The following is a 24275-nucleotide window of genomic DNA, read 5'->3' on the forward strand; positions in this document are numbered from 1 at the left end:
TTTTACATATTTATGGCGCACTCGAAAGTATGCTACAATTTTTGCTCATACTTAAATGCCCTCAGATTTTTAGATTTCTGAGCTGACGGCAACTTTTAATAGGGCAAATAAATTGCAAAATACGCCAACTAAGCCGAAGAAATGCCATCATCATCAACTGAGCTGAAGATGAGAGGCCAAAATGCTTGGCATCGCTTCCCATTATTAACTTGGCAAACTGTGCTGATGAAGTTCACCTCGCACCTACTGCAATTATATGTATAGTCGAGAGTCGCTCCTCGGCTCCTGTTTCCTGTTTGGCTTAAGTATTAGCTGGCGACTTAGCAGTAGCTTCATTAACCAAAGCACTGACCCAAGAGCGCTAAGCATCATTAATAAGTCCTTTTTGCTTACGTTGACTGTTCAACTCTCCATGCTCTCACTCACTCTGCATTTATCTCTCCCTCTCTCTCTCTCTCTCTCTCGCTCTCTCGCTCTCTCTCACTCTCTTTCGAGCTTTGCACTGTTTTAATTATGTGCCGTAAAAAATAATCGAGTTCTTAGTTCCATTCAATCCGAGTGCACGGCAAATGACAGCTGAGAACTGGTCACTGACCAGTGAGTAGGGGATGGGCTTGTGGACGAAGGGAGGGAGAGGGAGAGGAGGGTGTTTGTGGTAGCCAATCCCTCTCAGCATTTCTTGCTAATTATGTGCACTAGACTGTGTTGCTCATGCTGGCGGCATTTTTATTTCATTTCGTTTTGTTTCATTCCATTTTGTTTTGCTTATGGCCAAGGGGCGTGGCTGCTGCTTTATTTATGTTTGTTTCATTGCGCGTGTTTTTATTTAATTTCACAACGACCATAAAAATGACAAGCTGCAGACGCTGCTGCCGTTGCCGCTGCTGCTGCTACTGTCGCTGTTACCTTTGGTTGCTGGCTTGCGTTTATTATACTCGTAATGAGCTCCGTGTACCCTGTAAGTTAATCCACATACAGGGTGCTTGAGTGGCTGGATAACTGAATGGTAAATGAATAGAAAAAGTAGCTAATGCAGTTACTCTTTTTAAATTGATCATTTAAACGACATGATAAAACAGAAAATTATATATTTCATAAATAGCTAACTATTAAATAAATAAACTAATAATAATTGTTAAATGGTTTTATTACTTTACTAACGAACGATAATATGAATTATCTATAGGAATGGATATAAATAAATAATAATATTTATCATATTATATATCTAAACTGCTTTACTTATGACATTTATCGATATTAATCGATTGTCTCAATTTTACAACAATGCTGCAAATAGTATTTCATGTTATTGATATTGCAAAAAATATGAAAAAATCAACTTCTTCGATGTCAGCTTACAAGCAACGACTTACAAATAAGTTAAGCAATTTCCTGCCACTCTAGTATTATATATAGGGTATTTTAATAGCTAGACTTTATGGCTATTGCTAGCTTTAAAGCAAAAAGTTTTTTTTTGCGTTTAACAACCCTGAACAAAAGTTCTGCACACCATGTTACCAAACTCAGCTGCCCGTACACACACACACACACACACACACACACATTTACGCATAGAAACACACGCATATAGAGCTCACAGCTCTCGCTTTATAAATGTGTTACGTGAACAGCCCCACCCGGCCCGCACCCTGCGCCCAGCCATTCACAGCTTCGGTTGCCACGCTTAAGCTGATTTAAACATGACGCGCCGAAGGGCTTTTGTTCGGCTTGTTGAACAGGTGCCGATTACAAGAGCCAATTTCGCTGCTGCTGCGAGTTAATTGAAAACTTTTTAATTGTTTAGGCGAAAATAAAGTCGACTTAGTTTTCAGATTAGGCAGCAGCCTGATTTATGGTCACGTCTTGCCTGCTGCTGACAGTTTCAATTAAGAGTCGGCACGCGCATTGAATCTTTGTGCCTATTGAGGTGTATACATGCCTCGATCTCTCCCTCTATCCCCCACTCTCTCTCTCACACACACACACATTCTATCTCCCACTATTGCAATTCAAACCAGGCGGTTGACCATACATAAAGTCTGCATTAAGTCAGCTCTAAAAAGTGTAATTTTTCTGTGAATATCCTAGTCGCAAACATACTCCTCATACACACATTAATACGCACACACACATACACACACACACATTTACACACAAATCACACTCAGCTGGCTAGTTCAATCTTGGCCAATGTCTGCTCCCAGCTGCTCGTGCTCTTTACACTTGGCTAACTCGTTGTGGCTTTCAGTTGTGTCCTTGATTGGTTTACCCAGCATTTTGTTTGTTAGCTTTGGCTTCGGCACAGTGGCTGTCATTGGTGTTGTGTGCGGTTTTTGTGCCTGCCACTTGCCACTTGTCACTAGCCACATTGCCGCATAGACACATGGCCTGGCTATGTGGCTAGCCTCACAATGGCCGCACACATTCAATTGTTGCACACCAAATCAATCAATTATGTAAGTGACCAATCTTAACCATTGCACAATGTTTGCTTCTCGTCGCTTAAGTGCCATTTATTTCGATAATTTGTTTGTCTTACTTCTTTTGCCTCTTGTTTTTTTTTTAAATTTCTTTTTACCAATTTTTCACTTTGAACTTTGGTTTCCATTAGATTAATTGAGTATTTTTTAGGCAGCTCTTTTTAGAAAAGTGCTTTCTTTTCTTTACATTCTCAACTGAGACAACAAATTACGCATTTTTTCTTGAGTGACATTTTCAAGCGTTCAACTGGCAATCCTTCTCTGCTTTAAAATTGTTATTGTTGTTGGCTTTCAGTTTATAAATATAAAATATACACTTCTTGAACAATCAATTGCTTTCTGTACGATTTGCGATTCACTTGAAAATCTAAAAAAAACTATCAAGGCGAATAATTGATCAGTTTTTTTTGTTTAAAATATAAACATCAAATATTATACTATTGTTATAATTTAGCCTTTGTGCGGCATCCTTAGGAGCTTTACTACAGCTCAGCACATCATTTCTGGAAACAGCATGCATCTAGGCTTTCTTATACACATATATATGTATATGTACATACATATCTCTTTAACTTTTCATCTGCTGACTTATGTGAAGCTGACAGCATATGTGAAGCTTGCTTTTTTTTATTAATATTATTTTACTCTTTGCTCCGTCTTATGCATTGTTTAGGTTTTCGCATGGTTGCCATCTGTTTCCATGTCCATAAGCTTCTTTATTTTCAGAAATTGTGCTCTGGTTGTTTCTTTGGTAATTGCTTTAATACTGTTCGTATCTGCATATGTGCATTGTAGATTTCGTTCTGCCCTTCTATGTTGCATTACGCATCCGCCACGTGCACGTCGCTTTGACAAGCAGCAAAGCATAACATCATGTGGATTGGATTGGGAATTTCGGAGAAAGGGTTGACTTGTGGCGTTATATATGCTACGAATATAACGGCTGCTACGAATATGCATGGCTACTGACATAACATATATCTCATGCTCCATTTGTCAATGCTGGGGCAGCAACATGCAAAGCTGCAGCAGCGACATGTGAAAACCATTTGCAACTAACGTCTCTGCATCTATCCATGTCTGTGCCCCTTATTTTCCTCTGTTGCTGTCTCATTCTGTATGTAACAAAAGATGAGTTGCACTTGAGCATGCTAAAATGCGTTATTAAGTGCATAAATATGCAATGAGCGGAGCTTTTGCCACCGCCCTCCACCCTACACATCTAGCTACCGTTAACAATGACGCTCAGGTGAATAGGGTCGTCCAGGTATGGGGAGAGGGGTGCTGGCAAAATGTGCGAAGAGCTTTTGAAATTTAATAAAATGCAAATGCAAATGCAAAGCCTGTGAAACAGACATATGCAATTTAAAATGCCCCGCCCTTAAGCCCAATGACCCTGCTTGCCCCATTCCCATCCCGCCTCCTTTGTCACGCTAATGAGTTGGCCCCGTCTCGTTGCACACACAACACACAACGCCGGCCAAAAACGACAACAACGACGACGACAACGACAATGAGCATTGTATGAATTATGCAGCTCGCAGGATCAAGAAAGGATGTACTGAAGCGCTTGCTCCCCGCCACCACAAATTTGCGGTAATGGCAAAAACATGTCCACAATTACCTAGAGCCGAGTGTGCCAAATACTTGTATTCAATTATTTTAAATGCAAATGTGAAAATAAACTAAGCGACGCAACCCAAAAAAAAATTAACAAAAAGCTGCAGAAAAAAAAATCGATAATTACAACTTTTATGGCTGGCATGGAAAAGGATCAAAAAGGTGAGCACGTGCACACCGCCAGCAGGCAAGCACACACTCAGATTACACACACATACACACACACACAAACGCAGACACCTGCCAGTCGTCATGAGCACGAACCAAATGGGTTGGTCTCTCCGAGCCTTTGGCTTTTTGAACGAGCTAAAGAGCAAGAAGATAGTGAATATGCTGCAACGCGACACAGCATATCGAAACTGAATTACTCTTGCCAATGTGAATGAAAATAATTGCAAGCAGAAATGTATATATTTAGACATATAATAAACAACAAATAATTTATTATTGTAACGTGTAACGTGGCCATAATGTTTAAATGTTTTCAAGGTTGCGGAAGTTGAAAAGCTAAAAGAAACATTCCTAAAGCATTTATAAAAGACATACTCTTCTTAAAAAAAAGTGTTTAAAATAGTTAGAAGAATTATTATTATTATTTGTAATATCGGAAAAATAATTTTAAAAAATAGCCCAGCTATTTTTTTTTAACGGATGTCAAGATGTTATGTTAGGAGAAACACTCCTCCATTATTTGGGAACTGTTAAAATGAAATCTTTATCTAAAATGATAATAAAAAAACGGATGTTAGAAATGGATTATATTACTTTATTGTTTGGAAGGGTAAAGTAAATATATAAATTTATTAACATACATTAAGGGAGAGTAAAGTAAAAAACAGTTTTTATCATTATGAATAAACTTATAATCCAAATCGATTGAGATAATTAAACAAGAATACAAAATTGGATTGCTTGAAAAATGTTTCAGTTCTTAAAAGGCTTTTTATATGCTTATTTCATGTAATAAATATATTATTTGTTGTCCATATACTATAAGCTCTTCAACAAAAATACGACATCGTTGCTATGGCAAGAGTATAAAAAAAGAATTCCACACACGCCCGTCCCCCTCCCACTCTCCCACTCTCTCTCGTCAAATGCTCAATTCACAAATTCACTGCTAGCGCTCAAGTTGTGAGCCCTGAGCCCTGGGTTCATGGTTCTCAGCTGTCTGCTGTCGACTGTCGACTGTCGAGACTGTCAGGTTGTCAGGTTGTCGGTTGGCGGCTGTGCCAAGCCTTTTCACACTTGGCCCAAGTGGCAAAATGTTGTTACGTGAGCATTAAACCATATTTTAAGTTATTAAGTTATTGACAAAAGCACACGTCACCCCTTTACTCTTCATTTTTTTTTTTTTTTTGTTCACCATTTGCCAAGGCTCGCCTCGTGCGCTCGTCTTTGTCAGTGGATGTGAATGGGGGTGTTGGTGGTGCTGGGAGGGGGCTGGGGGTTGCTTGGTGCCCCAATGGCAGCCAGCCAGTTGCCAGGCAGAGGGCAGGGCGTGTATATGGATGACACTTGTGCGCTGCTTATCCGTTGTTGTTTACAATGCCAATGCCACGCCTTAGAGCTACAGCTCTACACACACACACACACACCCATACACACACACACACACATACATATAAGACAGTCATAATGCCTGTATTATATATGTCTGCACATAAAAACTGTAAGCGGCACGCATAAAAAGAAATTTTCAATTTGGCCCAAGCTGCCGCCATAGGCGCCTCCAGTCCACCCCACTGCTCCCTGTTTGTTTTTTTTCTGTTTTGGCTTCGGTCTTTTGGGAACTGCGGCAAATTTGTTAAATTTTTACAAATTTCTGTTTTGAATTAAACATAAATATGGTCATAAGTTACTCCCTAGGTACAACTGCCCCTGGCTCCCTTCCTCCTTCAGACATAATCATCTGCTTTGCCTGGTCTGGCTTCATCTTTCATCTGGCTTATGTCTTGGACAACTTTGCTGCTGCATTTTTTTCTGGCGCTCAGTGGATTTTCTGGTGTTTCTTTTGCCTTTGTCACATCGCATATCACCTGCATTTTATTACCTTTATACCCATGTGGTGTGGCAAGGAAACAGTTACAACCCTAATGGTCATCTTGTGGTTAGCGGATTTCGTATTTTTTTTGTGCAAGCAGAGTCAACTTATGCCATCCGCAGACTGCTGTAAATAATTTAGTCCTTAGAAAGTGTCAATTTCTGTAGTTGAAAAGTTTTCATCTTTGCTTTCTTGATTTTTTTTTTGTATATGTTTTGACTTGTTAGATTAAAAACGTGAGCAAAATAACTTTTCTTGATACAACCATTCATGCAAAGATGGATTTTATAAATGAAATTCTTCTTCGTTTTGCTTTTATACTAAGTTTCAGTTTAGCGAAATATTATTCAAATAATTAAAAATTTACTTTGAATTTTTTCTATGGGAACTATATTATAAATATATAATAAAGTGTCCTGATTGTGAGCAGTTGAATAAAATACCCACGATGCTTTAGACCTCTATATAGAGTATCACCAAGTCGGGGCGAATCCACTCTACACAATTGTACTTGTTTTATATCTGCTCGGGTCGCCTGCAAATGGCTGGAAACAAAGCGCATAATATACAGTTTGGGCAGCACACTTGGACATGTTTTTGAGGGGTTGGTGTCGTCATGGGTGGATTGGGGTTTTGAAATAGTTTTGTAGAGGCATCTGCGATTGCCTGCTGGTCGTGCTGGACATGACGGCCTTCACAGCAGCCGCACCAGCAGCACATTGAGTTAATTTTGTATATGAAAGCAGCAGAGGAAGCAGAGGTTTTTAAAAAGTTTTTCACATGTAAGTGGCAAGTGGCAGCAGTGGCTGCCGGGAGGCACTACGAAAGAGGGGTAGGTGCAGGCAAATAAACAGTCAACAGTGCTGGTCAACTGCCGTTTAGCAGTCCAAAGAAAAATAACTCTATGTTGTGTGTGTGTGTGTGTGTCTGTTTGTGTGTATGTGTGTGTTACATACGTCAGCAGAGTTTTACACTTTTCCTTTTCCTTTTCTTGCGCTGCCAAATCAACCACCGTCGTCGTCGTCGCAGTCGCAGTCGTCGCCGCAGTCGCCGTCGACGCAGATAATTTGCCAAGTAAGAGCGAGAAGGAGTAGAAAGAGAGAGTGAGAGTCGTCTCAGGCGGGGAGGGGGGGTGGCGTTGAAGCGAATGCCATGACCTACTTTTGTGGCAACTTTTTCAATTTGTTTGTCATCGAGTGCGCGGGTGTGGTATGTGAACACTGCTATTAACTTGGCCAAAACCAATTCGTTTATTTGGATTAAAGATTACAGAATATGATACATATATATATATAAATATATATATGTGTTTAAATATATATATGTGTTTATATGCCCCTAAACACTACTCAAAAAGCTTTTTCTAACTAATATACCCAAAATACGAACGCTCATCGAATTATGCAACAGCAAATAGCATTAGACCCAACATTGAGGCATACAGTCGTTGCTGCACCGGACGCTGCTGATCCAAACCAGCATTTGGTATGCTCGGCACCATGTCCTCGGCTCGTATCGTATGCATTACGCCATCCTCCTCGGTGTCCTCTGAGCTATCCTCCTCATCCTCCAGCGGAGAGAGTGTGGATTGTCCTGTCAGCAGGAGTAGCTGCATTCGCTGCAGCGGTGTCAAGTGCGCCGTGCGCGGCACACCCGAGCTACTGCCTGGTTCAAGGAAGGGCCTATAGTCTGGTGGCGGGACATCGAGCCCCCGATACCCATAGACAAACATTTGCACAAACAGCGAGCTGGTATTAAAGTCCGTAATGGTCGCTTTCAGGGTGCTTGGCGAATAATGACTGTACTCGGCAACGGGTGCCATATAATCATCAGCGGTGGCTAACTTGTTCGTAAAGTGCTACAGATAAGAGGCGAAAGAGTTTGTGAATTAACTTGTTCAAAGTCATCATCATCATCACCATCAGCCTACTCACATCGAAGATGACAAACTTGATGTAGGTGATGTAATCGCTGTCAATGTAGTAGAAGAGTACGGTGCGATTTATCTGCCCCTTGGGCTCATCCGAAGATGTCTGAAATGTTTCATACAACAAATCGTCACCTATTAGGGAGAAACAGAGAAAGTTATTGACAAAATTAAATGAAAACTTAATATGAAATTATGTTCCACACTTTAAATATCTAACTCTTCTATAAAGACAGACGACAGATCGATTCGGCCGATAAAGAATCTTGATACTTTCTGCCTGTTATGTGCTTTTACTCTTTTTAACTATTTGCAATGAGTTCAGTTTATAACAAGGCTGATTGTTGGAATTAGTTGGAACTCTGAAGGAGTAGCTCGAAAAGCATATTGTAGTTACCCTCTTGCCGTTCGCCAATTTGAATGATCTTGTCCTTGTGCTCAAAGTCCGGTGGAAAGGTGGGTGATTCGCTGCTATCGTCATCATCATCATCATCGTCCTCATCCATGTCCACTAGCAGTTGCTCGCGCTTGGCATTGTCATAGACATCGTCGAAGACCTCCTCGTACTCATCATCATAAGGCTTCAGCACGCCCTCGAACTGTGTGTCCCGATTGACAAGCAGCGCTGGATTCACATTCAGCATGGTCTGATTAAAGCCAAAGATATTGATGATCACATCAAAGGCCGACGACAGATCCTCAGTATTAGTCGCTTCGATCTCACTCTCATTGTTAGCCAACATACGGACCACGCCCACAACTAGACTGTCCGTATAACTGAATTTCACCTCGGCCGAAATGTTCTGCAAATGAGATGATTGATTATCAAGTTGTTCAATTAGGCGATTTAATCAAGCATGCCAAATGATGCTTGCCATGCCTCGCTGACATTCGCATCTAACGTCAGCAACGCTTTTTTCTACTGTTTATGTTTTTCCAAAAAAAGAAGAAAAAAATTAAAAGAAAAGAAAAGAATATATATATATATATGCATATATACTCAGTCTCGCATTATAAATACTAGTTGGGGCATTGTACATATATTGCACGGTTTTCTTGCGAAATCTGGCGTCATGAGTAGCTCAAGTATTGCCTTATTTAAAAAACATTTACACTTAATGTACATACTTATTTGCATTATATATATATACATATATTTGTGCAATTTCCTCTGCCCATCTCAGAGTGATGCGGTCCGAGACTCAGTCCCAGTCCCAGAGCCAATGCCAAAAAGTCAAATAGCCAAATTGTCAGCTGATTTGACATGTGTACTATATACTCATATATATATATATATATATATATCCTAAAAGAGGGTATAACCAAAGTGTCACGAATTGTGGAAGTCTTTGAAGAAAATTAAAGGATAATAATTATTCTTTGACAGATTTTGAAATAACATCCGAAGCTATCTTCATTAATTTTGACACATATTCATATTTATACCGTAGGAGGCTGTCGGAACGGATTACTATATGCAGCTGCCATAGGAACGATCGCTCAAAGACAAAGACTTTAATGAAATACATTTTGGATATTCAAGCAAAACTTTCGCCTTATGCGTATAAATATGCTTCTAATATTTGGATAAAAAATCACAATATCGAAAAAGGATTTTTTGTAAACAAAATTTTGTTGTTTACCCCGTAATTTTTTTACCAAACACAGTTCAATAAAAAGATCATTGGAATCGGACTACTATAACATATGGTTCTCAAAGGAACAATTGAGTTAATGTGTGAAAAAGTTTTTTATTTAACAAATTATAACCAAATCATGAGTTATTCTTGTTATTATGCTCTTCACAGTTGCACCACATATCAGATTACTATAACTATGTCATATAGCTTACCTAGGAACAATCGGTTGGCTTTTTACATTTAAAGTATAATTAACTTTTCGACAATTTGAGTCCGTCTACAAGAAACTACGAAAACCCTTCGTTCTTATGTGTACTCAATTATTCTTAGGAAAATATGATTTAAACTGTTTCGATTTTAAGTGTAGTCTGGCAACTATGGAATGCACATATTTCGAATTCTGTTTAACCTAATCTATTTGGTAATGAAAATTTTTTATGGCTAATATTGTACAGCATCTGGCACAGGCAACTGCTTTATATAAGCCCGAAAAAAACATTAAAATCGAGTTAATATGCATATGTTGTTATATTTTTATTTTTTAATTAGTTTGTCGCATTTGCTCGCCCATGTGGCCAATTTGTATCCAACTAATAAACGAACTCGATCCTAAGGCAATAATCTGCGCATCTAATGGCCAAACAAAATGATATGGCAAACATTGGGCTGCGAGTGCCGCACAGACGCCGCGTACTAAATATAAATAAATACATATCTATATAGTGTTCTATTTGTTTTTTTTTCGTGTTGTGTTTTTTTTTTGTTTTTTTTTTTTTTTGTGGGCACTTTTCGTGTGAAAGAAAAAGCCAAGCGAAGCAAAATTCGTTTCTATTTTGGTCTGGGAAATATGCAAAAACACATCGAGGATTCAGACGACAAAAACTTACTTCCTCCGAGACGATTTCAATGTAGGTTATCGGCTCGTTAATGTTATAGTTGAAACTAACACTAGCTGGCTCACTGATGCTGGCAGGACGCGAATGTTGCACGTCCTTCAACAGCAGCTGATCGCCCTGAATCCGCTGCCCGACGCCCAGGTATCTCTTGGCCTGAACACCACTTTGGAAGAGCAGCGCTTGACCCGTGATTAACAGCAGCAATGCGATTGCTGCAGGCATTTTTCAATTAGTATTTTTGTTAATTATATCAGGAAGTGGAACGCGCGATTTTATGAATAAAAGTTCTTTGAACGCGCCGCGGCAAACGAACGCTGGCAACTGATTTGGAGATCTTGCCTCGAGCCTACGCTGAGTACGTGTTGACTGATCAGCAAGCATTTCACTTTCAACCAGCAATAGCGACACAGAGAGAAAAAGAGTGGGAGAAAGAGAGAGTACATGCGCAGAGAGAGAGAGAGAGAGATAGAGAGAGAAAGATCGACAACTGCAGGGCATTTGGGAGCGCAGTTTTTACTTAAATTATATATACACTCAGAGGAAAATGCTTTTCTATTTTTTCGTATTTAATTGTTTTCAGATATATGATAATATATATCAAAATACAATTTGCAATGTTCTTTTCTTAATTATTTTTATTTAGAATACACTTAAATAAGTATATTGTTCTTGATGTCAAAATTATTTGACGATGTTACAGGAACAAGCATGTTAGTCCTTAAAATATTTTTAGAACTTATTTCCTAATTGAATTTTTTAAAGAGGATATCAGGATTGATTTTGTTAAATAATTGTATATCTTAAATACTTGCTACAAATAGATTTAGTTTTAATTTGAGATACCAGGATTAATTGTAATACTCTTACAATTAACGAAACATCAAACTTCAAGAAAGAAAATTGTATTAAAAAGCTCAGTATTATATTTATCAATATATTTTAACATTTTTTTTATTAATATATTATTAGACCTGCTTTTAAAAAGTTTGTACTTTATGTCAGAAAATAATGCTCAATTGTTTTTCTTAGTGTACTTAGCGCTCTGCGTGCACTTTAGGCATTTTGTTGCTTTTCGGCCATTTCTCAGCTGCCTTTTTGGTAGAAGACGTCGCGTGTACTTGACCTCATATACATATATATAAATATATATATATATATAAACATATATATGGATGTTTAACGTTGGGCAACAAAACGCAACATAGCCAAAAGAAAATAAAATCTGGAGACACCCACCCAAAGAGCCTGTTTTATAAATGACCGCCTGCGACCCCAAAAATAGAAACTGCTGACCAACAACCTTTTGCGCGTAGCAAAAATAGACACCAAATTAGCATGGAACATGAATATATATATATATATATATATATTAAGTTTATATTGCTTAGGGTTATCGCATAAATATTTAATAGCTTTGTGCCAAACGCACAAATATATTTATTACAAGCGATTCGCAAGCATATATCGTACAGTGTATATATTCCTTGAGTAGATATTTCATATTTGCAGATAGATATGTATGTAGTACATATGTTGTGTATCTTTCATATGTTGATTATATTTGTACGTAGATACGTATGTATGTAGTATATCGTTCCCTCAGTTATTTTTTTTAAAGGTAATCAAAGCATAAGTGTATTTTAATTATGTCGATTCTATGGAATTGATTTCAATGATAAATGCGGTCATCGCTAATAGCACATTAAATTTTAATTCATTTTCCTGATAAAACCAATATAACTATTATGCATTCAAAAACATAATTGCGCATACGCAACGTTCAACGAAATGTTAATTTGATTTATTTGTGCTTTATTTATTTACTGTACATTAAAATTATGCTTTGTTGTGCGGCGGGATTATGTAAATATGCCGCAGAGTCTTGTTAAAATTATCAAACGATTATACACAGGGATTTCCACTATTGTGGCGGCTCTCAGTGTGTGCAACATGCAGAAAGTGGAGGGTTAAGCGGGAGATGCATAATTGAAAAATTCAGGTATTTTTTAATGAAAAAAATTGCAAAATTAAATTAATTCAAATTTGTGTGTGTTGAGCGCTTGAAAATGGAGCGCGATGAAAGGAAGAGCAACATCGATGCTGCAGTATACTGTGCAACCGCAATTTATGGCTGCCACACGGACAACAACATGCCACATGCTGCACCCAAAACAAACGAAAAAAAAAAAAAAAAAAGAAGAAAAAGCAAACACACTGCAGTTGAGCTGCATTGAAAAGCATTTGGGTGATTTGTGTTGCATTGAAACTTTGTGAGCCACAATCTAAATGGGAATCAGCTGAGCAAGCTTTATGTTGCCACAAACAAGTCTAGGACCAATTATGTAGCCAACAAGGACAACGGAAGTTTTTGCTGATTCGCAATCAGAGCAATTTCCGCATTACACTTCGATGAGCGCAAAGGCAATGGCAACGGCAAAGTCAGACGCAAGCTGTGGCAGCTGTTGTTTGCAAGGCTAACAAGTTGCAAGTGGCAAGTGGCAAGTAGCGGACAGCCTGTTGACGTCTTGGCCAGAGCGTCTATGCCCCGCAGCTGCATGTTTATGAAATTCAATTGCAACATTAACGCAAATTGCATTTAATGTTGTCAATAAAGCAAGCCGTACGCTGGCCAAGACACTTTAAGGCCACATTAAATGATTGGCCAACTTTTCCATCGATTCCTATCTTTGCTGTGGCCAAAAGCAACATCAGCAGCAACAAAATGTTCATTTTCATTTCATTTTTCATATTTATTGCAATTGCTTGAAATGAGTCACTTGTTTCAAATTGTTCGCATCGCATTTCGTGCTGAATTTGTAAACAACATAAAATGTTTGAATTTGTTTGTGTTTTATTGTTGTTCTCCATATTGACATGCTTCAATATGCATTCCCCAATTGCATTTTAGTTACGCTTATTAAACATTGAAGAGCACTAAATATTAAAAATACTGAATTGCACACAATCATAAAATAAAGCCATGAAAAAATCGAATTCGAAATCGAAATCGACGCATTTCTGATTGTTTGTCCACAAGTATTTTATTCAAGTGTGGTTTGTATACCCTGTAGATATGGATGTGTAGAGGGAAGCAGTTCATTATGAAACTGTTCAGTTTTTTAAGTTACACAATTCCCTAAAATTTAATAACCTTGAAAATCTAGTGAAATATAGTACTTAAAGGCTTTTTGGATACTCTTTGAATGCTGATATGGAGTGGGTATGCTAAACCTGTTTAAAATGTTTCTTTTGTTGTATGTAATTAAATATATTATACAAAATAAATATATATAAGAGTTAGAATAATAACTACGAAGGCCTACTACTTTTTCTGTTTCTTTTGGTATTTAATTAATTACAGAAAAGAATAATATATCGTACTACAATCTCAGAATGAATGATTATGAATCAAGTGTAAAATGTAATCACAATTCAACACAAAGGTTCAATTGTTTAATATGTTTTCTATTTATTGCTTGAGTTAATTACAGATTAAGCCTTAATCATGTCACTTACATATTTTAATCATCATCTAATATATATACCAATGCTAGAGCTGCCTAACTGGGTATTTCCCAGTTGAACTACTCTGACGAAAATACTTACAATTCTTGCCGCCTCAAGTGTTTATATATATGTGGCATTGGATGTTGAAATATATTTACATACTCATGTCTCTCGAAGTGGACCGCTGATGGGACACGCAATGTCTTCATTCAAGTGGCCCAATGAAAGGTTAATAACACTCCACAAAGAAATGCGCCTTATAATTGGCGCCGTCATTGAGTGCAGCCGACTTTCAATGGCATTTCAATGTGCTACAAATGGCGGTGATTTGCTGCTTTGCTAAAAATGGTCCATTGAAAAATGTGCGCAAAATTTCAATACGCATGGGGAATGAGGAAGGGGGTTGGGAATGAGGATTGGAGATTAGGGATTGGAGTGGAGATAGATAGATACAGCCAATGTCCATTACGTAATTGCATTTGAAGGCAGCGTGCATAAAACCGGCTAGTAAAGCAATTAAATGGCGTGTGTGTGTGAGCGAGGGGCGTGTGTGAGAGAGGGAGGGGATAGGGGAGGGGGCGTGGTCAAACTGAAATCAATAAAAAGTTATGCACGCTGTCCGCTGCTGGCCAAGCGGAAATTACAAAACAAATTGTTGTTGGCATTTTAATTTATGTCTGGCAAATTGGATTTGCCGTTAAAAATAATAATATTGACCGTTTTTTTGGCTTAGCGGGGATTAGCTCGGCGCTTGTTTGGCCAGGCAAACGTGGCTAATTTCCAACAGGATTAACAAATTGAATTGAAAATGAACTTTGCAGCTTATCACCTGACTGACTGGCAGTCGCAGTCGCAGTCGCAAAGTCAAAGCCCTAAAATGTAGGCCACACTTTGTGAAAATAATCATCAATTGAAAAGCCGGTCAAAAGTTCGAGTTTGCTCTTTGACGAGTGAGTTAGTGGTGCGCCTGATGTGGGTGGTGTGAGTGGTGCCAACGGCAATATGCTGCATTCACAGACTGCTTCCTGCAGATAAATAGCTCAAGTGGCAGATAGTAAAATATGTTAAGCTATTGCCGGCGTGAGTGTGCTCGACTTGCATATACCCTGTTAACTTAAACAGTTACCCAGTGGTTATTAACAGAGCTCTTCTCTTGGATAAATATGAAGATAGAAATAGAAGAAGTTATAATCATTTTACACATTTAATTTGATTTCATAAATTTTGTAAAAATATTCGAATAAAGAGTGCCCGTTTAGGAAATACCCTGTACTACCTTTAAAGTAGTTCAACTTACTCTATACTCAGTGCTAAAGTTAAACTTAATCTGTTTCATACCAATTGACTAAGTTTAGTCAACAACTATTTGTCCGCTAATATAGTCTAAAGGGTATAACGAACAGCATATTGAGTGCCAACAACTGTCAGTTGAGAGTGTTGAACGCGGTGCAACAAAGTGGGGCAGCAAGCTGCAATCAAAGGCAGCCAAAGATTGCCAGGAGGGATAATCCATTTTAGAGGTGAATTTACCGCATTTGAAGCTCAATTGGCGGCTACTTAGGCGACTTGCCAAGCTCAGCCTGACACGGCAGCTCCGTGTTTGTGTGTGTGTGTGTGTGAGTGTGTGTGTGTGGGAAAAGATACTCAATTTAGCTGTGGTTTTTTCTTTTTATTGACCTATTTGCAGGATGAAGGCTGGAAGCTGAACCGCACGAACTACTACCAGGAGGGCTGGCTGGCCACGGGCAACATACGCGGCATTGTGGGCGTCACATTCACCACCTCGCATTGCCGCAAGAACATGGACTATCCACTGCGCACCAACTATAATCTGCGAGGACACAGATCGGATGTAAGTGGTGCACTTTGCACATACGATATAACTACGATTAAACTATATCCTTGCCAATTGTAGGTCATACTCGTCAAGTGGAATGAACCCTATCAGAAGCTCGCCTCCTGCGACAGTTCTGGCATCATCTTTGTGTGGATCAAATACGAGGGTCGCTGGTCCATTGAGCTGATCAATGATAGGAACACACCGGTGACGCATTTCTCCTGGTCGCATGATGGTCGCATGGCGCTCATCTGCTATCAGGATGGCTTCGTTCTCGTTGGCTCGGTGGCTGGGCAGCGTTATTGGTCGTCGATGTTGAATCTGGAGTCGACCATTACGTGCGGCATTTGGACGCCCGACGATCAGCAGGTTTACTTTGGCACCACCCAGGGCCAGGTGATTGTCATGGATGTCCATGGTGCGATGGTGTCACAGGTGCAATTATCCAACGATGTTCCCATCACATCCATGGCCTGGTCCTGCGAGAAATTTAAAATGGAGGAGGGCGAGGAAGCGGAGCCCGGTGTAACCAATGCCGGTAAGTGAGAAAGGATTACCCATAAATGAACAAACAAATAAATAATATTGTAGATATATAAAATTAGCAGATTTCTTGAGGGTTAAGAATGGATTATGGATTAATTATAAACAATTATACAAACACATTTCGATTAATTGGTTTAATAGAGCTTTAAGCGTTATTTTAAAGCACAAACTAAATTGGATTAATGATTATTTACTTTCGTCTACAACCTCCAAGAAAATTGAATCGATCAAAGGTCAAATCATAATTATATTTATATTTATAAAGCGCTTCGCTGATGACAAGTTTACTTTTGATTTGACTACAAATTTTAAAATGTCAAGAACTAAAATATTTTTATTTATATAGTTTGAGACATATTTGATACATATACTCAACAACTTTTTATATAAGTTTTGATTTAAAAATAATTGAAATGTGGAACACTTGCAGAATCATACAAAAATGTATATATCAATAAAATGGATAAATTGAATATTTTTAAGCGAATTTGCAACTTATTCTCCTAAGAATTATAAAGTGCGTCATTAAATGATTTTTTTGTTGTTGAGAAAATCCACTTTCTAAATAACTAATCAGTCGGCAACAAGCAAATTTGTTTATTTAGATAAATATGTGTATATTCTGTGAAATCGCAAGCCCTCAAAATCTTTTTGATGTATATAAAGAATATGTATTCATATTTTTAGCACTCATAAATTCATGTTTTTTATCAATGCTATCGTTTCCTGTCTTTGGTTTTCTTTTTTATTTATTTATTTATTATGTAGCCAAGCGCTCGTTTGTGCTGGCGGTTAGCTTCCAGAATGGATATATCTATTTGCTTAAGTCGTTTGACGACGTCTCACCCGCACATATCAACACCTGCCTTAATGGGGCCCTGGGCATGGTCATGGAGTGGAGCAACTCTCGGGAGCTGCTCGCCGTCGCTGGCACATTGCGCACCAGTAATTCGAATGGTGTCGGCCTGGATGGCAAGCTGGATGATCTGGGCACGGCCAGCTGCTATAACAATCTGGTCAAGTTCTATACGGAGTCGGGCACGTGCCTCTACCAGGCGCACATACCCTGCAGCAATGCCACCGTGTCGGCCATCACTTGGGGCCACAACGATAAGCGACTGTTTATTGCCACCGGCACCCAGGTGCACATCGCCTGGATATCAAGGCGGGTGGCATCCTTGCAGTTGCTCTGCCGGCTGCAGATCCAGGCGAGCGTTGGCTCCGAGCTGCTGTTGCCGCTGCTGCCGTTGCCTTCTAGGATTAAGTCGCTCATTGGCAATCTGTTTGCTCAAACCATTCGAGTAAGTATCTATCGCTCCAATAATTTGAAGATCTCCAGCTAATCTCAATTCTTGCCTAGTGCTGTGTACCTGATCTGAAGTCGCTGCGCGATTTTGTGTCGCGTCCACCGCTCTGCTCGACGCGACTGCATTGCACCATGATACGGCACGATGATGATTCCAATCTCAGCTCGGGCACATGCTACACTCTCTACTTGGAGTATCTCGGTGGTCTGGTGCCGCTGCTCAAGGGCAAACGCACCTCGAAGATCCGACCGGAATTTGTCATCTTTGATCCACAAGTTAATGGTGAGTGGATAAACCTACCAATAGAATTTATTCATCTGTCCAAAACAGAAAATTGAATGAATATTGAAATGATTTGAGAAAACTCTGCATATTTTTGACAGCCTTTTAGCTTTATTTGTGAAATCATAAATTATTATGTTTATTTCGCTTATAGGCAAAAAAAAACTTGACTGCAAAATGATTGAAATACATTTTTATTTGTAGAATTTTTTATATCTTTTATGCCATTTTTTATGTGATCGAAATGGTTCTTTTAGCACATTGCATAAATTTAAATTCATTTTTGAAGACCTAAATTGCTCGTATTCAATTTTCAAAAATTTCATATTGAAAAAATTCAAATTCAACATTTGTAAAAAGGCAACAAATGTTTATAGAAGAATATATATAAAACTATGATCTCTAAAGATATTTATGATACATAAATCATACACATACATTCTAAACTAATGTTTACTAACGAAATTCATATTCTCATTTAATGAACTTTGTCATCGAATTAGTTCAATTCAATTGAATTTATGCAGCTCAGCTTGTTATTATCGCAAATTTGTTTCTTTTTAGACAATTCGCTGTATTTCCAATATGCAGCGGAGGCGAAGAGCTCCTCGGGCTCCAGTCAGTCCACGACGACGGGCAACAGCGGACGCACCGATTCCTCCGACAGTGATTTCGAGGAGCGTTCTCGTTTTGGCTCACCACGCACGCCCCGCAAGCGTCGTGTGCGCCCCAAGCGACGTAATCAGAATGGAGATCGTGCGGCGAGTGCCAGTGGGGGCAATGATCCGGATAGCCTGGATGAGCTGGCGTATGTGGATACGCTGCCCGAGGTAAGAGTGAAGAATAAATCCATTTGTTGCCTGCGTTGAATTTGACATCTTCTCCACCCAAGCAGGAAGTCAAGCTGGTGGAGGTGACCTCGAATATATGGGGCACGAAATTCAAGATTCATGGACTTGCCAAAACCGTCCCAGCCAATTTAGGCCAAGTAACTTATAAGACGTCCCTACTGCATTTGCAGCCGCGTCAAATGACGCTGGTCATCACGGAGCTGCGAGACGATTTTCCAACCGGACCCGATCCCAGCTTCAATCCAAATCTCTTCTCCGAGGATGAAGAAGAGCATAACAATTACAATCACAGTCATAATCAACACAATCCGGATGCAGTGCTGCCGCATGTGAGTGTCACCAGTGCTGCGCCCGATGCCGCTCAGTTAGCCGCCATGAAGCCACCAATGATGCCACAACGTCGCCTCAACGAAGGCGCCTCTGCGCCGCCCATTGCGCCCATGTCGCCACGTCCCAATCGCATTCTGGCTCGGCACAAGAACTCGCATTCGCTGAGCGTAAATAGTGGCAGTGCCTCCTCGGTGGGTCTGAGTCCATTGGCACGTGCCGAGAGTTATGACGATGACTCCTCCAACGAATCTCAGGAGGCGGCAGCGGCGACGGCCAGCACCACAGTGCTGCTCCACCAAGCGCCGTCGTCCAGCTCGAATGCCGGACCAAGCTGCAGCAAGAACCTCACACGGCCCAAGACCATAAGTAGCTTTAAGAACAGCTACAGTCGCTCCAGCTCCAATTCCAGCTGCCAGTCACGTCATGCCATTTCGCCGCTCTACTGTGACGGATCCGTGCCAACGTTGCAGTCACCCAAAAATGCTGTTGCCCCCTCGGACATTATATTCGAGCGACCGGCTGTGCCGGCTGCTGGTCAGACCACACTGATGTCGTACTCGAGCAATGCGGACTATGCCAACAATGTGGTGCAGGTGAAGAATGCGTTGATGTCGGAGCCGGTGAGGTCAGCGAATAGTCATGTGAATCCGGTGCCACTTAACCTCAATCTCAATTTGGAGCGCATGGACGCACGGGCTGCCAAGTGTGCGACAACGAAGCGACGCGACATGCTCTACATTGATGAGGAGACGCAGTCGCCGACACCCACCAACAACACCACTAGCACCACCTCAAATATGAAACGCACTCCGACTGTCGTTTCCATTGCGCCCGCTCTGCCCGATTCCATAACGCGCAGCTGCAGCGTTGGGTATCTCGATTCGGTGGCCATAACACCCTCGGATGAGGCACTCTCCGCCCTGCGCAAAGATGCGCCCAACAAACGCTTGATACTGGTGGACAAGCGACGCAATCGCAATCGCAAACGACAGCAACAGACGGATGCGAGACGCCAGAAGCTGCAGCAGACGGGCAAATCAAAGAGTCTGGACTCCTGTGATCTGCTCTCGCTGCAAACGAAATTGTCGAGCAAGGAGCACGAACAGGTGGTGCGCAAGCTGCAGGAGATCTCCGATAGCAGTGCCTGCAGCAGCGCTGCCAACACGCTGTGCTTCAAGTGTCGCAACAACATGAATCCCGCCAGCGTCTGCAAACGTTGTCAGCCAGCTGCAGCTGATAGTTCGGCGCTTGACGAGATTACCACGGTTGCCGCGTCCATTGTCGTTGAGCCCGCCAAGGAGGCGACTCCAGTGACACCAGCTGCCGCTGTGCCAAGCAAACCCACGCCCAAGAAACGTTTCGATGTCATCACTAGCTTTACGGACAGTCCGCTCTTCACGCGCAAACATCGCTTTGGCTATGGACGCAGCAAGGATCTGGCCACAGCTGCAACGGGCAGCAGCACAGAGAACTCCACGCCAATCCTGGCACGCAAGCAGGAGAACACTTTCAGCTTTGTCAAGCAGCTGTCCGAGGTGCGCTGGCGCCGCAAGGAGCCCACTCCAAGCCAGAGCCAACAGCAGGGCGCTAGCAATGCGAGCACTCTGGAACGGCAACATTCCGAAACGGGCAGCGTTGCCTGCGGCACTGTGGAAGCCACACCGGTGGAGGCCAAAGCATCCGTGTCGCTGCACACTCAGGTAAGAGCTGCGATAATAATTCCAGCTGGATGTACACAAATGACTTCTTTCATGTATCATTGTAGGCTCTGACCACGTTGGAGAACATCATCAGTCGTTTGCGTGATTTGGACGAGGGTCGCTTGACACCGCCATCGACGCCGCAGCGTATGCCGCGCAGTTCGCCCGCCTCACCGGCGGCCAGCAAGAAGAACAAGCGGCAGCAGAGCAACTCTCCGATAAGGCACATCTTGAACTCACCGCTGCTGAATCGCCGGCAGCGTAAGAAGCCGAGCATCATTGAAAGCTCCGACGATGAGGGCAATCAGACGAATGGCTCCGGCGAGGAAATGGGCGGCGCCAGCAATGGCAACGGCAAACAGTATCGCGATCTGGAGACATTCCAAAAGGCACAGTTGCGCCAGAAGGTGAGCTGGCCCTCAATATTTCAAATAGTCAACTTGTCTAACTTGTGTCTCCAACTTTGTGCAGCTTAAACGTGGCAAGATCGAGCCAAATGGCAGCGCCAGTTGCGCCATTTCGGCGCCAGTGCGTCGCGAGTTTGTCATGCACAACAAGGCGCCCATGTGGAACGAGATGAGTCAAGTGTATCAGCTGGACTTTGGCGGACGCGTCACCCAGGAGTCTGCCAAGAATTTTCAAATTGAATTCCGCGGCAAGCAGGTAACTAAAAATTGCTATGTGTAAATTTAGATATAAGTTTGTACAACCAAGTTGTGTCAGGATATCAAAAATCTAACGTTTATATTATGGTTTTAAATCCATTTTTGAAAATATATAAACTATGAATTTGAAGTCTTGCGGATTTGAATTTGAATTCTGCACAATTGTATCTACTTTATAGAAGGTGTATGAGCTTAAACTAATATTCTCCATCTATTGCAGGTGATGCAATTTGGTCGCATTGATGGCAATGCGTATACCCTGGATTTCCAGTATCCCTTCTCGGCGCTACAGGCATTTGCCGTGGCGCTGGCCAATGTTACACAGCGTCTCAAGTAATTTGGGTATTATGGATATATGGTTATTGCTGTACTATCGTATCGTATTACACATATATTTGTACATGTATGCAAGTACTCTTATATAGCGCATATGCACCACTCGCCGCCAAGCTAATGCCGCAACAGCAACTGCTTCAATATTAATATTTTTTATACGGAAGAAGGTGGAGGCGCCTTTCGCTTTTTCATTTGTAAATATGTATGTACTTATTGTATTGTATTGTGGTCTTTAGGTTTCTGAATACCGTAACATGTATATCGATAATCCGATATGAACTCATACCACCACTTGATTGAAGGTTTAGCAATTTGATATTGGTGTGCAAAAACTCACAGTCCGATCCATTTTTTGTGCAATATTTGTATGACAAACTTTTATGGATTAAGTAAAACGATTGTAAATGTTAAGCATTAAAATGATGTACGCGTAAACGTATTTATATATATATACATATATATGTATGTGGCGTATGTGTCACGATTTTTTCAATCGATTTTTAAACTAGTTTGTACAAGAGCAGCCTTTTTTGCATTGAGCTTCGTTTGTTTTTTCTCGACTTACGTGCAATAAACGACAATTCCTTTCGTTATCAATTTTTAGCAGTTAAGGAACTAAATAATGACAAAACATATATATCTATATACATATATGTATGTACTTATTATCAGCATAAATCGCTTAACACAAAAACCAAAAGGAAAAAAAAACAAATTGAGCAAATCGCTTAGCCTAACATTTAAAACATTTGAATGTGTGTATACAAGTACTTAATACTAGCATATTTTTTATATTATAAACTAATTGCGAATGTTAAAAAACACATACATTCACAAAACAAACACACACACAACATACTTTTGTGCTTTTCCTCTTACTCTCTTTTTTGTAGCTAGGCTTAATTTCAAAGGAAAACTTCGTTATTGTAATTGTTGTGAATATTGAAATAAACTCGAAACTCAAATCGTAAACGATTTCAGCATGCAACTAATTAAATAAATATGTTGTATGTGAATAAAGAACAAACAACGTCAACAAAAAAAAAGAAACAAAACAAAAATAAATAAATCAAAAAATACATTCTTATTTACATATTTTACATGGTATCGCACTTAATTGAGATTTGTCTTATCCTTATTTTGTTGCTCTATTTCGATTTCAGCTTTTTCCCAGTCGGGTATCGATTTCTCCTTGATGTGCCAGGCATCAGTTTTCGGGCCTTTTATTTCAGCTGCTTAAATAGAGTTTGTGATTATTAAAGATAAAGCAATTTATAAAGCAGTCATCGCTCGAAAATTTCCACTCTTAGGTTTTTGGTGATACAAAAATTGTATGATTATGACAATAAATTAGAATTAAAATTCTTATTTTAATTTATTGAAGTTCTTATTTTCGAGTGATCGCTGTAATCTCTGCTTACATGTCTTGAAGCGTTTAACGCCCTCCTGCATATCGGCCAGCAAGGCCGCAGAAACACTCATTATCTCGTTGTTTACGGCTCTATAAAATCCAGGGCGGGCATAGACATTGGCATTATCCAGGAGCGCATTGCGATCGTGTTGCAGTGAGGAAATTGGAAACTTGGCAATGGAAAAAGCCAAGTTAACAGCTTGACCCAGTGCAGTCCCTGTAGCCACAATCCGATTAACAAGTCCAATGCGCAGCGCTTCTCTTGCATATACACGCCGGCCCGTCTCAATGATGTCAACGGCATTCGAGTAACCAACCGCTGCAGCCAAGCGAACAGTGCCGCCATCGCTCATGGGAACACCGAGGCGTCGATTGAAGAAGCCCAGCACTGCCGTATCCTCCATGACGCGTAGATCGCAGAGTAGCGCCAATTCCAAGCCACTGGCCACACAGAAACCACTGATGCCGCACACAATTGGCTTGCGTAGGTGTCTTCTGGTTGGGCCCACTGAACCCTCATGACGCAGCAGAAAGTTGAGACTGCCCTGTTGGGCCTCCGCTTCCAGCTCTTTCAGATCGTAGCCAGCTGAAAAAGAGCCACCCACGCCATATAGAACACCCACGGGTGAGGAATCATCCGACTCGAACTGATTGATGGCCTCGCCAAGTTTCTCAGCTGTGGCCGCATCAATTGAATTGCGCTGCTGCTCCCTGTTGATGCCGATTAACGTGACGTTTGCATCTTTCTCAACCAGTATGGTTGGCTCCACATTTTGGCCCGTTTCACTGTATTTTGTTGCACTCAAGCATAATTTTCGGTTGCTCTGAATCACTGTATTAAATCTACTTAAACTGTTGATAGTAAACAATTTATTCATTTCAGCTCAGCAGCA

General features: G+C 40.6%; 3 protein-coding genes across 5 annotated transcripts in view; 1 reads left to right on the forward strand and 2 right to left on the reverse strand.

Annotated features, from left to right (window-relative positions):
• LOC6567646 (tubby-related protein 4) overlaps positions 1-23035 on the forward strand; it is a 35317-nt gene extending 12282 nt beyond the window's left edge. For 2 of the 3 annotated variants that reach the window (XM_032740104.2, XM_043214818.1), the window contains 9 exons: positions 15805-15969; positions 16033-16492; positions 17269-17801; positions 17861-18089; positions 18654-18919; positions 18982-20970; positions 21036-21377; positions 21442-21633; positions 21856-23035. In XM_032740104.2, coding sequence (XP_032595995.1) covers positions 15805-15969; positions 16033-16492; positions 17269-17801; positions 17861-18089; positions 18654-18919; positions 18982-20970; positions 21036-21377; positions 21442-21633; positions 21856-21972 — 4293 coding nt within the window. In that variant the 3' untranslated portion in view covers positions 21973-23035. The remainder of the gene's footprint in view (positions 1-15804; positions 15970-16032; positions 16493-17268; positions 17802-17860; positions 18090-18653; positions 18920-18981; positions 20971-21035; positions 21378-21441; positions 21634-21855) is intronic. The other variant, XM_032740105.2, reaches the window with a different exon arrangement.
• On the reverse strand, positions 7374-10978 carry LOC6567647. The gene is made up of 4 exons (XM_001993751.3): positions 10602-10978; positions 8472-8877; positions 8082-8209; positions 7374-8005 (listed from the first exon to the last, which is right to left on the reverse strand). The coding sequence occupies exons 1-4, from the start codon at positions 10830-10832 to the stop codon at positions 7547-7549; spliced, it is 1224 nt and encodes a 407-aa protein (XP_001993787.1). The 5' UTR covers positions 10833-10978; the 3' UTR covers positions 7374-7546.
• On the reverse strand, positions 23033-24260 carry LOC6567645 (probable enoyl-CoA hydratase). Its single transcript, XM_032740075.1, has 2 exons — positions 23393-24260; positions 23033-23206 (listed from the first exon to the last, which is right to left on the reverse strand). The coding sequence occupies exons 1-2, from the start codon at positions 24258-24260 to the stop codon at positions 23085-23087; spliced, it is 990 nt and encodes a 329-aa protein (XP_032595966.1). The 3' UTR covers positions 23033-23084.
• Positions 24261-24275: the final 15 nt, after the last annotated feature.

The sequence above is a fragment of the Drosophila grimshawi genome, unplaced genomic scaffold (assembly GCF_018153295.1).
Source record: "Drosophila grimshawi isolate 15287-2541.00 unplaced genomic scaffold, ASM1815329v1 contig_311, whole genome shotgun sequence".
In the NCBI taxonomy this organism is placed as follows: domain Eukaryota; kingdom Metazoa; phylum Arthropoda; class Insecta; order Diptera; family Drosophilidae; genus Drosophila; species Drosophila grimshawi.

Bases quoted from the DNA above. Each gene is read 5' to 3' on its own strand.
- LOC6567647 (XM_001993751.3), bottom strand. From the start codon at position 10,832: ATGCCTGCAGCAATCGCATTGCTGCTGTTAATCACGGGTCAAGCGCTG. The intron at 8,878-10,601 runs GTAAGTTTTTGT...TCTCATTTGCAG, and splicing joins TTGAAATCGTCTCGGAGGAA to AACATTTCGGCCGAGGTGAA. The intron at 8,210-8,471 runs GTAACTACAATA...TCTCCCTAATAG, and splicing joins AATTGGCGAACGGCAAGAGG to GTGACGATTTGTTGTATGAA.
- LOC6567645 (XM_032740075.1), bottom strand. From the start codon at position 24,260: ATGAATAAATTGTTTACTATCAACAGTTTAAGTAGATTTAATACAGTG. The intron at 23,207-23,392 runs GTAAGCAGAGAT...ACTCTATTTAAG, and splicing joins CGTTAAACGCTTCAAGACAT to CAGCTGAAATAAAAGGCCCG.